General features: G+C 41.5%; 1 protein-coding gene across 1 annotated transcript in view; it reads left to right on the forward strand.

Annotated features, from left to right (window-relative positions):
- Positions 1 to 9,198, forward strand: part of CLINT1 (clathrin interactor 1) — a 47,129-nt gene extending 37,931 nt beyond the window's left edge. Inside the window, exons 9-12 of the mRNA XM_056502327.1 lie at positions 3,094 to 3,171; positions 5,757 to 6,052; positions 6,677 to 6,881; positions 7,520 to 9,198. Of these exons, the coding sequence (XP_056358302.1) occupies positions 3,094 to 3,171; positions 5,757 to 6,052; positions 6,677 to 6,881; positions 7,520 to 7,839 (899 nt within the window). The 3' untranslated portion in view covers positions 7,840 to 9,198. The remainder of the gene's footprint in view (positions 1 to 3,093; positions 3,172 to 5,756; positions 6,053 to 6,676; positions 6,882 to 7,519) is intronic.
- Positions 9,199 to 13,762: the final 4,564 nt, after the last annotated feature.

Genomic DNA, 13,762 nt, shown 5'->3' on the forward strand with positions numbered 1-13,762 from the left:
ATTTGATCTATTTGACCAAAGGCAGTACTGGGACCATTCTGTGTGACTCTGTGATTCCTTTCATCACTACCCTACCTCTGTAAGTGTTTAATACACTAGGAAATCTATCAGAACTCTGCTGCAGGGGAGGGAAACTGTCGTGATAATTTAGTATCAGACTTAATCAGTCTTAATCCTTTCTTTTTTTGAGTAGATAAAACTTTGATAGTTTTAAAAGATTGCTCACTGTTATTTTTGGGAAAGTAGACAATGTTTCATGTCTGTTCTGAAATGAGTTAATTCCTAGAGATTAAGAAGTAGAACTCACTTCACGTGTTCTGTTTTTATGCACAAATGTGTAAATTTAGGGAATAACTGAATTTCCTATTTTTTTAATTTCACATACAAAGGTGTTCATTGCACACCAGAGTTACCACAGTTCCATTAAAGTTTAAGATCCTGGATCCAAACCCTATCCTGAATCAATAATGAATATCCATTTCCATCTGATTCTTATGGCAAAAGAGATGGGAACCTTTTTTGTTTTATATACAGTGTGTATGTTTTTATTTTTATAAAAATAAGATCTCCTTGAGAGTAGATGTTTCCACTTCAAAGTGAACCTGCCTATATTTCAAATAGAGCTATGGCAGTTTCTGTATTACAGTGTATTTAAATCCTTCATCAATTTGACTCTTTGCTGTAGTCAGCCTTTTTTCGTTTTTTTTAATCTTTTTTTTCTCCTTTTTCCAAAGCAGATTTAGAAATGGTGCTGAGAAGAGGCACATTACCAGCTGGTCCTGCTAAATAACCTCTGCTGACCTGAGCAGGCAGATGGAAAGGGTTCATTTGTAGTGACAGATCTCGTGTGGGAATCTTTGAGGCTTGCTCATGTTGAGAAGATTAGCACTGTCCTTCACGAGCAGGTCACTTGTTCTGACCATTGCTTCTTGCTGCACAGGGTGTGGGAACATTCCCAGTGTCAGGCAAGGCAGAGGGAAAGGGTCAAATGCAGCCTTTGATGTGTCCTGTGAAGGAACTGGCAGGGAAGTGATGTGAATTCAGAGAACTTAAGGTTTGCTTATCCGTGTATTTTTAGGTGCAGAGATGTGAAAGGGTTGATTGGGCTCAGTGTTACTCATTAATGGAGGAACACAGTTTGTATGTGAGGAGGTATTGCCATAAAAGAGATGTAAAATCCCTGGTTAGACCTGCTGGCAGGATTTTTTTTTGGTGTTACTGAGCTGAGGTTCCTTAACCTTCTTTAGAGAGTTACTGCATCTAGCTAAATATCTGTCACCTCTTTCTGAAACTCAGTTTCACTTGAAAACAGGCAAGAGATGGGGAGGAAAAGTTAAACTTGACTGAAGGTGTTAAGGGGGTTATTTTGGGTTTGAACCTAGTTCTGTTTTTAAAATTAAATTAATCCCTAGGCACTGTCAGGCAAACCAAGGATAATGGGTGTAGCAGGGAGCATTGATTTTTATTTTTTCCTTTGAGCATGTGGTCAGGAGCATGTGTCATCTGTGTTGCTCATTCAGCATATAAACTCTCAAACCATTAACCTGTTCTGAACTCTGTAAGCACATATGTGGGAAAAAATTACTTGAAAATGTTCATTGCTGTAGACAGGGTAAACAGGATCAGATCAGGTTTTTAGTTTATATTTCATTGTCCCTTTTTCATTCTTGGGGATCAGAGCGAACTTGTGTATAAACAACATGAGATGCTTATTAGATCACTTCAGAATTTGTGTTGAAGAAATTTCTTAACTTGATGTGAAGTTGTTTCCCTCTTGAAAAGGTGTTAAAAGAGTTTCTGTAGGTCTATGTCTGAGAATTCAGAGACCATCCTTGCATTCTCTGCTTGTGTTTTATATCCTGCAAGAAGACATTTCCCCTTGGAAGAGCAGTCGCCTTCCTGGCAATGTCTACAGTAAAATAACATTAAAAAGAAATACAAGTACACATGTATTAGGAAGTGAATGGTTCCTTTTATTACTGCTGGCCATTTATTAAAAAGAAGATGGTTCTGGTTTAATTAACCCAGTTGAGAGTAGCAGATGGGGCAGAATGTCTTGCAGCGATAAGACAATTCCGAAATGGCACCAGATGTTGGAAGCTGTCCCTGGTGGTGTTTGAGTGCAGCACAGATGTTCCAGTCCCACCTGGCTGCCTCCTAAGCACTGCAGGCTAAGCAGCTGTGATGTAACCTATATAATGTTCTTAGAACACTAAAAGCAAAATAATTGAACTGCTGCAGCTTCTTCTGAGGGTGGGACTGCTTGGAGGTGAAATCTTTGAGGACAAACAAATAAGGTCAACTTCTTGGCTTCCTCTGGTCAGTGGAATCCCAGTTTAAAAGCAGTACCAACCACAACTAGGTGTTCTTTTCTGAGTTTATTTTTTAAATCAGCTTTACAATATGATTCTTAAATCTTCTGCTGTTATACCTTGGCTGTATTTTTTTAGTGAAAAATTGTTAGTATTCAAAAGTTAATAATTTATACGCTGTATACAAACATCTAGTTGGAAAACTTAATGTTACTGTAGAAAGGAAGCAAACTTATTAAAAAATGAACACAAATGCAAGCTCTGTCCCTGAAATCTTAATTCAAGATCATTGCAGAACCATTCATGCTTTAAGTAACACAAAAACTAAATACAAGGTGACATGTAATTTTTCATAGGAAGCATAATAAATTAACTTTATACAGTAAGAATGTTTGGCCTTTTTATGTTTTGCTTCCCAATTTTTAATTTTACCAAGTGCCGGACTGGTAGCATTGCTTCCTAGTTAAAAACTTGTTAATCTTTTTAATATCTCAGAACTTATTTTTAGAGGTGACAAAAACTTCTCTGTCTTAGTTCTTCCCATGGAAAACAAAACTGCAAGATCTGCAAGGCAGTTGGAAATAATCCAGTCTATTGTTGCTCAGGCTTGTATAAACATAGTGTGGGGATGAACAGGAAAACAGAGCCGACTTAGGGAGCAGAACCAATAAATCCATCGTGTCAACTGCAGAACAGCTTTTCTTCATAAATCCCACATGCAGTTGTTGCAGTGGAGCTTTGCACAGTCCTGTAACAGCTTTTGGCTTCTCTCTGCTCCTAGGTGGATCAAGTGACCCATTTGGAGGATTTGCTGATTTTAGTTCACCTGCTGCTTCAGCGAGTTTCCCATCGTCACAAGGTAGGATTGTTTTAGGGAGTGCAGTGCCAAGGAAGGGTGGAAGGAGAGCAAGAGATGCCATGTGGCATTATTGAAAGTGCCTTCCCTTTCCAGGGTAAACTGTGTGTGTGTAACTGGACCACAAGTGCTCTGGGAGGAAGGAAGATACAGCCTGGCTCAGTGCATGTGCAAACATTTTACCTGCAGACAGACAAGCTTGTCAGGAGACATGGCCACCATCTGAAAAGGTTTCCCTTAAAATTGGACTGCAAATAATAAAATATGCTTGGAAACCACCTAAAGTAATCCATTTTCCTTTGGTGGAATATTTGTGGGATCCTGCAGGGCTACAGACTACCCTGGAGTGGGGAGAGCTGGCTGGCTGTCCTTTGTGAAGTTAATTTGAGCAGGAGTGTTGTTTGTGACAGGGGGTTCTCAGCCAGGGTGCAGGATCAAATACAAAATGAGAAAAGAACTGCAAAGGGGCTGAGCAGCAAATCTACCTGGCAACCAGCTTTTAGTCAGCATGTTTACATCTCCTCCTTTATTTTGCAGTGTTAGGAAGTCTCTACTGGGCCTGGGTTAGTTAATAGATCTTCAGTTCACTTGGTAGGAAAGAACTGCTTTGGTTTTTTACAGGCTTTCACAGTCAAACCCAAGTTGTTTTGCAAACACTAAGCTGCCTACTATGCAAATAACTCCTGTGTTAATACAGCCTAAATTGATACAATCCTTTATCTGCATTAACATGATTAATCTATTCCAATCACCATTATGCAAGGGACAAGGAGTCCTGTGAAATGATTAATCGTTCCTGAACAGTGTAAGCCCCTCTAGAAATCTTTTCCTTCTTGATTAATCATCTTTGAAGTTCTATTGAAGGGGCAAAACCTTCTCCCTTTTACCCCCACTTCCATTATTGGTGCTCGGTGCTCAGGTCTGAAGACAGAACAAGCACACTCAGCATTTACTTATCTATCAAGAATATTTAAAGTAGGTTTTAATTTTTAATATGTAATACTAATTGAAACATTCTAATATAGTGCCTCTTTGTGAGGAAGATCAAAGCAAATGTTCTAGTAAGGCCCTGAGCTAATGAATATTAGCCCACTTCATGCACTGAAGTTGTTGGCAATACTTGGATTTTGTGAACAAATTTACTCTTCTACTATTCGTTAAATTATAATGTGTTGGTAAAGAGAGGTGACTGAAGGTTGAAGGTGTATGTTGATAAATATTTACACAAAGTATAAAAGAGTGCTGCAGTTACCCATGAGTGGGTGGAATACATTATGGAAGCAGCCATTGCATAGGGCAGGAAACAGAAATTGGCACTGGATTCATCTGCCCCAGCTCTACATGTTTGAGTCTTTGTTCAGTCAGCTAAAGAAATCCAAGAGATGATTTAAGTGTTCACCAGCACTCAGAGTTCATTTCCTATGGCAGTGCTGTTGTCTGTGATGTAGCTGAAGTACCAAAAGTGAATCAGTGAGAGAATCAAAAAGCTGATCTGGCCAGTGGCTCAAGCTCAGGGTGTGATTCACTGTGTAGCCTGTGAGCTGTTTAAATGGTGTTGCTTTATATTCAGCATCTTCTGCAAATGCTGTTTTAAGCTTTTCTTCCCCCATCACTTTCCCTGTTAATAGGGAAACACGTGTTTTGAGCAAGGGAACATCTCCTCCTGTTAAACTGCAAGGTTTGACACGCTCTCAGTTCACTGGTTTGTGTCACAACATCTGTGATGCTGAAGAGGTGCCCTTGCAGGTGTCTACACAGAGAAAAACAGAGCTCTGAGTTCTGTGTTCTGATTTAAACACTTGTCTCCAAAAACCCCATCTATTGAAATGCAACAGTGTTTAAGTGATGAGCTACAAGAGTTCAGCAAAGCTGCTGCTGAGAGAAATGATTGATCCAAGATTAAATTTCTGCTTCAAATCAAGGCATTTAATTCAGGAATCAAATTTAAAAAACCTAATGTGTTTTACATGAGCACTTCATGGATGGGAAGTGCTTATTCCTTATCACCTCAAATAAGCTTTCCCTGGCAACCTGCTCTCAGAGTTCTGGGTTTTATTCCCCTCAGCGTGGTTTTATACAAAAAGCTACAGTTGTATACAATCAAATTTGGATATAATTGTCTTTATCATGATGGAATTTGCTTTATCCAGTTGCTTGTTCCTGACAACTGCTCTCTCTGCAAGTACCAGAATGCCAAGATAAAAGGTTGATAAATATTATCCAAGTTCTCAGTGTTGTTCTGACTATAGTCTCCAGTCTACCCTAAGTTATCTTCCATCTGTACTTCAAACTGAAGCAAACCTGTCCCTACTTGCCTGGCATCCACAGGTGACATCTTATCAAACATCTTCTGCTCTCTGTGTACGGGTGTTTCATATTTCCTTTCGTACCTTGTTAAAATTGTTGGAATATTCATGAGAGGGAATGATGTCCAGATGGAGGTTCTACCTGCAGATGTTAATCTGGACGGACACAGATCAGCTCTCATTTGTTTCAGTTCATGGAATATGACATTTGCTCAGTGCCTTTCTTCTAAGTCTTGTCTTTCTTCTCTGTCTTCCTTCCTCCCAAACTTGCCTTTCCTTCAGGTACAGCAACAAGTGGAAATGGAGATTTTGGTGACTGGAGTGCCTTCAACCAAGCTTCTCCTTGTGCCAGTGCTTCGTCTGAAGAGCTCTTCAGCAGCACAGCACAGCAGCCAGCTCTAGAGCTCTTCAGTGGCTCACAGCCAGCCCCGAGCCAGCCCCCAGCTGCTTCCAATTCTATGGATCTTTTTGACTTGATGGGACCCTCTCAGACAACCATGACCGCCTCCCAAAGCATGAATTTCTCCATGATGAGTTCCAATTCCATGGGCGTCAGTTTACCCATGTCCAGGTCACAGGTATGCTGCTGTTGCTACACTTTGCTAATCAACTTCTCCTTAATCACAGCATTGAAGATGAATCCATTCCTCTCCTGGAATGCATTAGACCTGGTCACTCAGATGTGATCAGCATTTTGTCAAAAATGTTTCAATTGCCTCCTAAACAGAAAAGTCTCTTCTTGAAGATGGGCTTCATTGCTCTAGGAAGTGCAGCTGGTTTTTTGAAGCAGTTGAGTTTGGTAGTGTAAAGCCATTCTCCACAGAATATTACAGGTTTACAGCCTCAAGTAGGTGGAGGTGAGGGCTGGAAAAGACAGAAGTGCCTGCTGTGGTGGAGGGTGGTTTGGAAACGGTAATGGATCAGTTTGGTATTGGGAGGAAAGAATCAGCATGTTAGAGTTCAAAACTTGGCTGCTGCTGGTCAGTGTCACTCCACATTGATGTGGGACTTGACCTCTGCTTACAAATACTCCTCTAATCTAACTGTGGAACAGCACCTGGCAGCCCTGCTTTGGAAGAGCTAAAGTTCATGGCTTCATGGGTTTTTATTATCTTCTGTGGAAAATTAAATACTTGTTGTTTAGTCCTGTTTCCTACCAGTAAATTGTTTCAAGTGAATCCCCATAAACTTTTCTTTTTTAGCCTCTGCAAAGCATGAATCCAATGATGCCGAAGCCTAACTCACTTTATAATGCAAGGACAGAGATAGTCCAGAAAAATGCAAGCAAAACTCTCCCCTCAACTTGGTCAGATCCCAGTGTAAATATCAGTTTGGACAATTTAGTACCTGGGATGCAGCCTTCCAAGCCCCAACAGCCATCGCTTAATACCATGATGCAGCAACAGAGTAAGTGATCATTGCAGTGTTTTGCACACTGAGCCTGTCTGTGTTCCGTAGGCTGTCCCTGAGATCCAAGTCTCCTGTCCATTATTGTTTTCCTTCCTTTATCACACATTGTGACACAAGTGATGTTCTTTAAATGGAGATTGGTGTGTCAGGAGGCTGTGTCTGTGCAGGTTCTGCTGTAGAGCTTGCACCATTGCTGTATCTTGACTTTGGGCTTCCTCATCTTTAGAACTTCTCTAGAGGATTTATTGGTATAAATTAATTATATTCATACCTTCTATAGAAGTTTTGTGAGTGTTCACACAGAAAAACAGGAATACAAATGCAGTAAAATCATAGAATAATTGAAGTTGGGAAGGACCTCAGGGATCTCTGAATCCAAGCTGTGCTCCATCCCCACCTTGTCACCCAGCCCAGAACCCTGAGGGCTACGTCCAGCCCTTCCTTGGACACCTCCAGGCACGGGGACCCCGCACATCCCTGGGCAGCCCCTGTCCGTGCAGAAATCCCTCTGATGTCCAAATCAGAAACAGCTGAGGCCTGGCCATGGTGTCCATGTTCAGGCAAGTTTCTCTAGCTACAGGAGCTCCTGCAGGGTGAGCAGGTGCACTCAGTGTGTTTGTGCTCTCTTGCTGCAGGTCTGCACCAGCCGATGAATGTGATGACGCAGAGCTTCGCCGCGGTGACGCTCAGCCCGCAGCCCAGCGTGGTGCCGGTGCGCGCGCAGGGCAGCGCGCTGCTGGGGGCGCCCCTGGGGCTGCCGCTGCCCGGCGCCGTGCCAGGGGCCGTGGGCATGGCCTCCATGGCCCCCGCGCCCCTCCTCAGCCAGGGCGTGATGGGCATCAACGTGGGCACTCTGGGAATGGGCGTGCCCAGCATGGCTATGGCCTCGCTGACTCCTGGGACTGTACAACCCAAGCAAGATGCCTTTGCAAATTTTGCCAATTTTAGCAAATAAAGATTGTAAAATAAGTACATAAAATGAGATTAAAATAAAATAAATGGGCAGACTGAATGAAGGATTTTTAGCTGCACAAATATAGCTGGGGAAGGGATGGGAAAACACTGATCAGTTTTTTGGTTTTTTTTTTCTTTATCAGTTAAAGTGTCTACATAAAGAACCAAAAGCTATTTTCTAAGTGTTGAAATAACTAGTGTTCAAATTCTGGAGAGGTCAGAGATTCTTCTAAGGAATGTGTTGGATGATTTTGCAAAATAATTTGTATTAAGACCATCAAAAAACCTTTCCTACATAGAAGAACCAATTTTAACTTTGAGACTTGATGGAAGACTGGATTGGGGACTGGGTAAAAATGTTTGAATCTAATTTTATACTTTTCTTTTTTCTTGAAGAGCTTTGACTTTCTTTTCCCCCTGTCCCTGATCGCTTTGTCATGATTGGATCATTCCTTTTACTACCACTGAGTCCACAATTGTGAAGTCACTCAAGTACTATGATCAGTTTTTTATAAGAATATATATTTTTGTCCAGAAATGGCTTACATATGTGACTATGGCTAATTCAAAGGGACCTGGAATGTATATATACTTTTGCTAATGTTGCAGCCACACTGCTGTATTACCCAAATTTTTATTGTAAAAATCCTCTCTCAGCAATTTGGTGATCAACAGATTTTTGGGGTCTTAACACGCTTCTAATGTTACAACTGATATCCCATGCAAGTCTGGGAGAAGCTTTATCCAAGACTGCTGGAAGGTTTCCTTTCAGAAAACTCCAGAAAATGCACTTTCTTGGAGTTCTCCAGTGGCACTTGGCATCCTTTGTAGCACCAATGTCCCTAAGGAGCCACTGGTTTAGGGCATCAGCAGCAGGTGAATCACACTTCAGTGATGTAAATCTAGAACTTAACTTAATCCAGTGGCATTGGATCCTAACTTTTATACAACACTTGGTGATTCTTTTGTGTAAATATGGCATTAGCAGCTGTGGAATCCAATAGAGGAGTAAAAAAATATATATATTAATAAAGGAGACCTGTAGCAGTCAAAGATTTTACTGATTTACTGAAAGCAAGAGAATGAATTAAGGTTTTGGGGGGTTTTGTTTATTTCCTTCTGTAATTCTGCATTTAAGTTCACATGAATCAAGATTTTAGAATCTGGAACACAAAGACATTGTTATATTCACAAGCTGGGAATACTATTAAGAATAAGCACTATACTATAGGTATGAAATTTATTGCCTCCCTTTTCTTATGTTGGATTTCTTTTTTTATTATTAAATTGATAAAACTTTGTTTCCATTGTATTCATAATGTTCTGTTATACATAACATTAAAATGTTCATTAAAATCAATGTTGGGCTGCTTTTCCTTTCATTCCATTTGACGTTTATGAGAGCATTTGGGAAAAAAAAATAATTATAATTTGGGCAAAGTAATTTTTATAAATAATTTAAAATTGTTTAATGACTTCTTATCTGAAGCCTTTCCTATCTGGCTCTACCGTTAGGAATTAAAAATGAAGCAGGCAAGATATCCTGACCCGCTCCAGCCTTGCTAATGCTCCATCTACAACATTTCTAATTAGGCAGAAATTCATGTACTTCAGCTAAGTGGTAATGAAAAGTGATTCATTTGCTGAATAAGAGATGAGAGTGAGTGTAATTAGCTGACTGTGGTTTTTAATCTTTCAACAATTCAATGTGTTTAAATTAGTTTCAAAGAATAGGAGCTTTCAAGTGTTGTTACATCAAAGTAATCAAGGCAGCCTTCAGCAGCTGAAGAGGAGAGATGGCTCTGGTTCCTGTTCTGAAACCTTTACACTTATTTGGGATGATCATCTTCAAACCCTCTCGTTGGAGCAGATGGGAAGGCTCAGACTGGTTCAATGGATGCAGAATTGTGGTGGGAAGGAAGCTCCTGCCAGGGCTGGGGAAAGCTAAACCTGGAGTCAGTGTTGTTACCCTGTCGTGCTGTTGGCCGCAGTGCTCCTCAATCTTCCTTGGAAGGTTCTGGGATGAATAGGATGAGTGTTCTTTGTGCTGTCCCTCTAAGGTGGGTTTGGCCAGTGAAATAGTAGCTCTGACTGAGCTATTGTTCAGGTTGTTCACATCTCTTCAGAGAAACCCTTGGTTTTGTTTCTAATTGACATTGGTGGTAATGAAGCAGGTTTGTCAGGGGTTGGAGTAACTCCAGTGGAAAATGTGTCCACTTTGGTTTGTGCCAGTTACACCTTAGTCAAGGGTGGCCTGGCTCAGGGAACAGCCAGAGGGGTGAACTGATGTTCATCCCATGAATCAATACCTCATGAATCAGGGTGTGTGGAGTGTGAGATGCAGCTCCAAAATAAACATCAGACAAGAAAAGACACCTTCAGCATGTGGGCAAGGTGCATCCCTGTGCATGTTTTCTGCAGTGATGAGAACCTGGAAGTTTTCTCCCCAGTTCAAGCACATGATCACAGGTAGCAGTGCTTAGCAGAATGTGGTTAACTATTTAAAGCCTGAATATAAAATGGATATTTGCTTAAAACAATACTGAGCATGTTTAAGATAAATACTATAAAATGTTTCCATCGCTGATATTTCAGGTGTGAACAAAATAATATCTTTAAGCTAGAAATTGCCTTTCTGGGTGAAAATACAAATGAGCTACTGTGTGAATGGGGACAGATCTACCAGCTGCTGCATTATAGAATTCAAATATAGCCAAAATTGTGCTGCTGTGTTAGTACAACTGCTTGCTTCATTTTTGAAGCCAGGACTTGTGATCTCTCCAGAAGGGTTGGCTGGCTGGGTGTTGTTTATCTGTGTACAGAAACATAGCATTCAATAGTAAAATTAAATGATTCTTTAACTTAACTGTGTGTTTGGTCCTCAGAGTTAAGCTTTTACCACCTCTGGATTCTGTAGCTTCTAAACTTTAAAAGAGTTCCATTAAAATTAGTGCAATCCTTTGTAAAGGTTGTCTTTACTTCAGAAGGGGAGAAAGAGCAGCAGTGTTTGCAACTCTGTGTTCGGTTTTTTATAGAATCGTTAAAAAATGCATCTTGATGTGTACAAAGGAGTAATAAATTCCAGCACAGGTGCAAGTTCAGTGATAACTAGAGCATCCACCATGTTCTACAAAAGAAATTATACTCAAAACAGCTAAACAAGGGTATTTATAGCAGCATCTGTTTCAGCTCTATCTGTCAGCTAAGAGCAGTCTGACACAGCTTAGGGGAGGTGGGGGAGGGATTTATCAATGAAGTGTTTACATAATGCAGGCAGGCATTGTATACTCAAGGTGATACCAGCTATAACAGGATAACAAATATCTAAAGACACTTTTATTCTCAGAGGCCTTTGCTCCAGGAGTCACTCTACAAAATTGCCTCCATGTTCCTCTGTGCTTGCCTGTAAACACTCACAGCAGATGACATTTTATAGAGCCATCGCTGGCTTCTGATTAAGGCTTTTCATGCTGTTGAGGGCATTTTGGTTTTCATTTTTTTTCCTTCCTCACGTGTTTTATTCCAAGGTATCGCTGACTAAAATTTGGAATTGTGTCAGGTTTTCAGTTGTTTGAGGGTTTCAAACTCTTCCTCCTCTCCTGATGATGGAGGTGCAGCTCCTTGGGGCAGAGTGGGGCTGTTGTGTGCAGTTAGCCAGAAACCACAGTCCCCAGGAACCTTTTTTGCCCAGATCCCATGAACTTGGAGCTGTCTTCAATGTTTCCAGCATTTCCATGGGCAAAAGGCTTCCTGGAGGTGGTGGTAGGAGGATGCTGGTGGTAGCCCTGAATCTGGAAGCTGCTTCTAGAGCTTTGAGAAAGTAAGTTGCAGAGACATCTCAGTGAGCTGGGTTAATGTTGTGAGACTCAGAAGGATGGCCCCTGGAATTTGTAAGTCAATCTCTACAGCTTGTTCAATGATCTGGTCGCAGTTTTATGTAGCTGAGATGCCGTGGAATTTTTCTTCTCCTTGTAAAATGACCTTTAAAAATGGAGATGTATCTCATTTTCATTTTTTATGTGTTTCTGCGTCCACTATTCACCTAAGGAATGATAAAGAGGTAAAAGAAAATCTTCAGAATGTGGAAAATGAAGAAGGGTGCCTTTGCAGAACTCAGTGTATCCCTGGATTCTGCAGCTGGGGTTCTTTACATGGAGTAATCCAGTCTCCACATAAATCCTGCATGTGTTCAACACAGCGAAGGCTCAGCTCATCTCTGTTTTTAAAAATGTCTTTACTCCTCAAAAATTCCCAGATTTTTTTTTTTTTAAACCGTGCCATAAGGTACTGGCTCACTAATTAACTGGTTCTTTAATCGAGCTACAATTACTTTGTTTCATGAGAAGGGGAAAAAAAAAAAAAAAGGATGTATACCAAGACAGAGCTACTTTCGACATCTGGGAACCTCCTAACAGCTGGCTATCTAATGAATATGCATCTGCTTAAGAGGCTGTAGGCCATTAATAAACCAATAGATATAAAACAGAAACAATCTTTGTCAGCTTCAAATGAGATTGGATGCAATGTGCTGTGAAGTGTCACTGTCACATTGAATCGAGCCGGGGAGGTTAACGGCGGCTCGGCTGCGGCGGAGCGGCTCCAGCGCCGGGCAGGGACGGGGCTGCGCCCGCCGGGCTCTGCGGGTGGCTGCTGCTGCTGCCTTTTGCCTCCTCGTTCCTCCTGGTACCAGCGTTTGAGGCACCGCTGGCCTTTTATTTGCCATTCAGCAGTTTGTCTTTTTGAGGCTGACAGAGGAGGATGTGGGGTTTCCCGCACAAATGGTTCGAGCTACGCAGGAATCGCTCACGTGAATTAATGACTGGGGAGAAGCTACAGGAATGTGATAAAAATGCACTGAGTGAGACCTGAGGCTTTGTAAGGAGGCTCAGAACAGCCCCTGAGCCGTGTTGTACAAGCCGATTGTTGTAGGGTGAAATAAATCCCCTTAAAGCAGTACCTCGTGTGTCTGTGCAGGTATCTCTGACCCCTCAAGAGTTGTATCTGTGCTTGTTCCAAGGCAGGAAGCTCAGACGTTGTCCCAAGCTGTACCAACATTTGGTACCTTGCAGCTGTTCTGTGCCTTTGTTTCCTGTGGCAGCTCCCATAAAAAGTGAAATGGATTTATTGTAGGGCTCTCTATCCCTTCTGCACAGCCTGTGTTTGTCCAGTGTGTCCGTCCTTTCAAGGGACGGTCACCCCATGCAGTGGCCTCTCACAGCACCCAGGAATGGTACCTAGTGACGTTTTGCTAAGAGAAAATCCATTATTTCAGCTCAAGCCTTCTGGAACAGGGCACTGTCAGCTGCAGCAGAGCTGGGCTGCAGGCCCCTGGGATGGGGGAAGAGGCAGCATTTACTTTTGGGTTTGGGACCTGGTACCACACCTGGACTCTGCTTTAGAGCCAGACTTACACTATGTATGATTCAGATCCCAGGAAACTATAAATTGAGATTTGGAGAAGTTTTCTTTGCTGCTCAATTGTAAAGGGCAGTCTTCAGTTTAGCAGAAATTGTAATATGAAGCTTTTTGCCCCTGGATTTACAGGTTTTTGTTACAAGGAAATGGAAGCAAGATAAGTTAAAATGGGAAGCTGAGTGCTCTGTAATTACTGCAGATCTTACTAGCAGCTTCTCAAGAGAGAAAATTTGCACTTTATATCATCACATCAATACAATTTAAACCAAAACCTGTTAATAAGATTGACTTAATTCCTAGAATAGTGTTTGTCTCACCCTTAGTTTTAAGACAGTAGATTTCTCAAAATCTCAGAGTTGCAGCGCACTGGTGACAAGTTTAACTTCTGCGAGTCTGAAATTTTACTTCAAGGCTTGGTGTGAAGGGGAGGTGTAAACTTCTCACTACAGCCGAGCACCTTCCTGGCTTCTGCAGGGCTGGAATTTTCTCTCCTTGCCTCGGTGCTGCGC

Source organism: Oenanthe melanoleuca, chromosome 13 (genome assembly GCF_029582105.1).
Source record: "Oenanthe melanoleuca isolate GR-GAL-2019-014 chromosome 13, OMel1.0, whole genome shotgun sequence".
NCBI classification, from domain to species: domain Eukaryota; kingdom Metazoa; phylum Chordata; class Aves; order Passeriformes; family Muscicapidae; genus Oenanthe; species Oenanthe melanoleuca.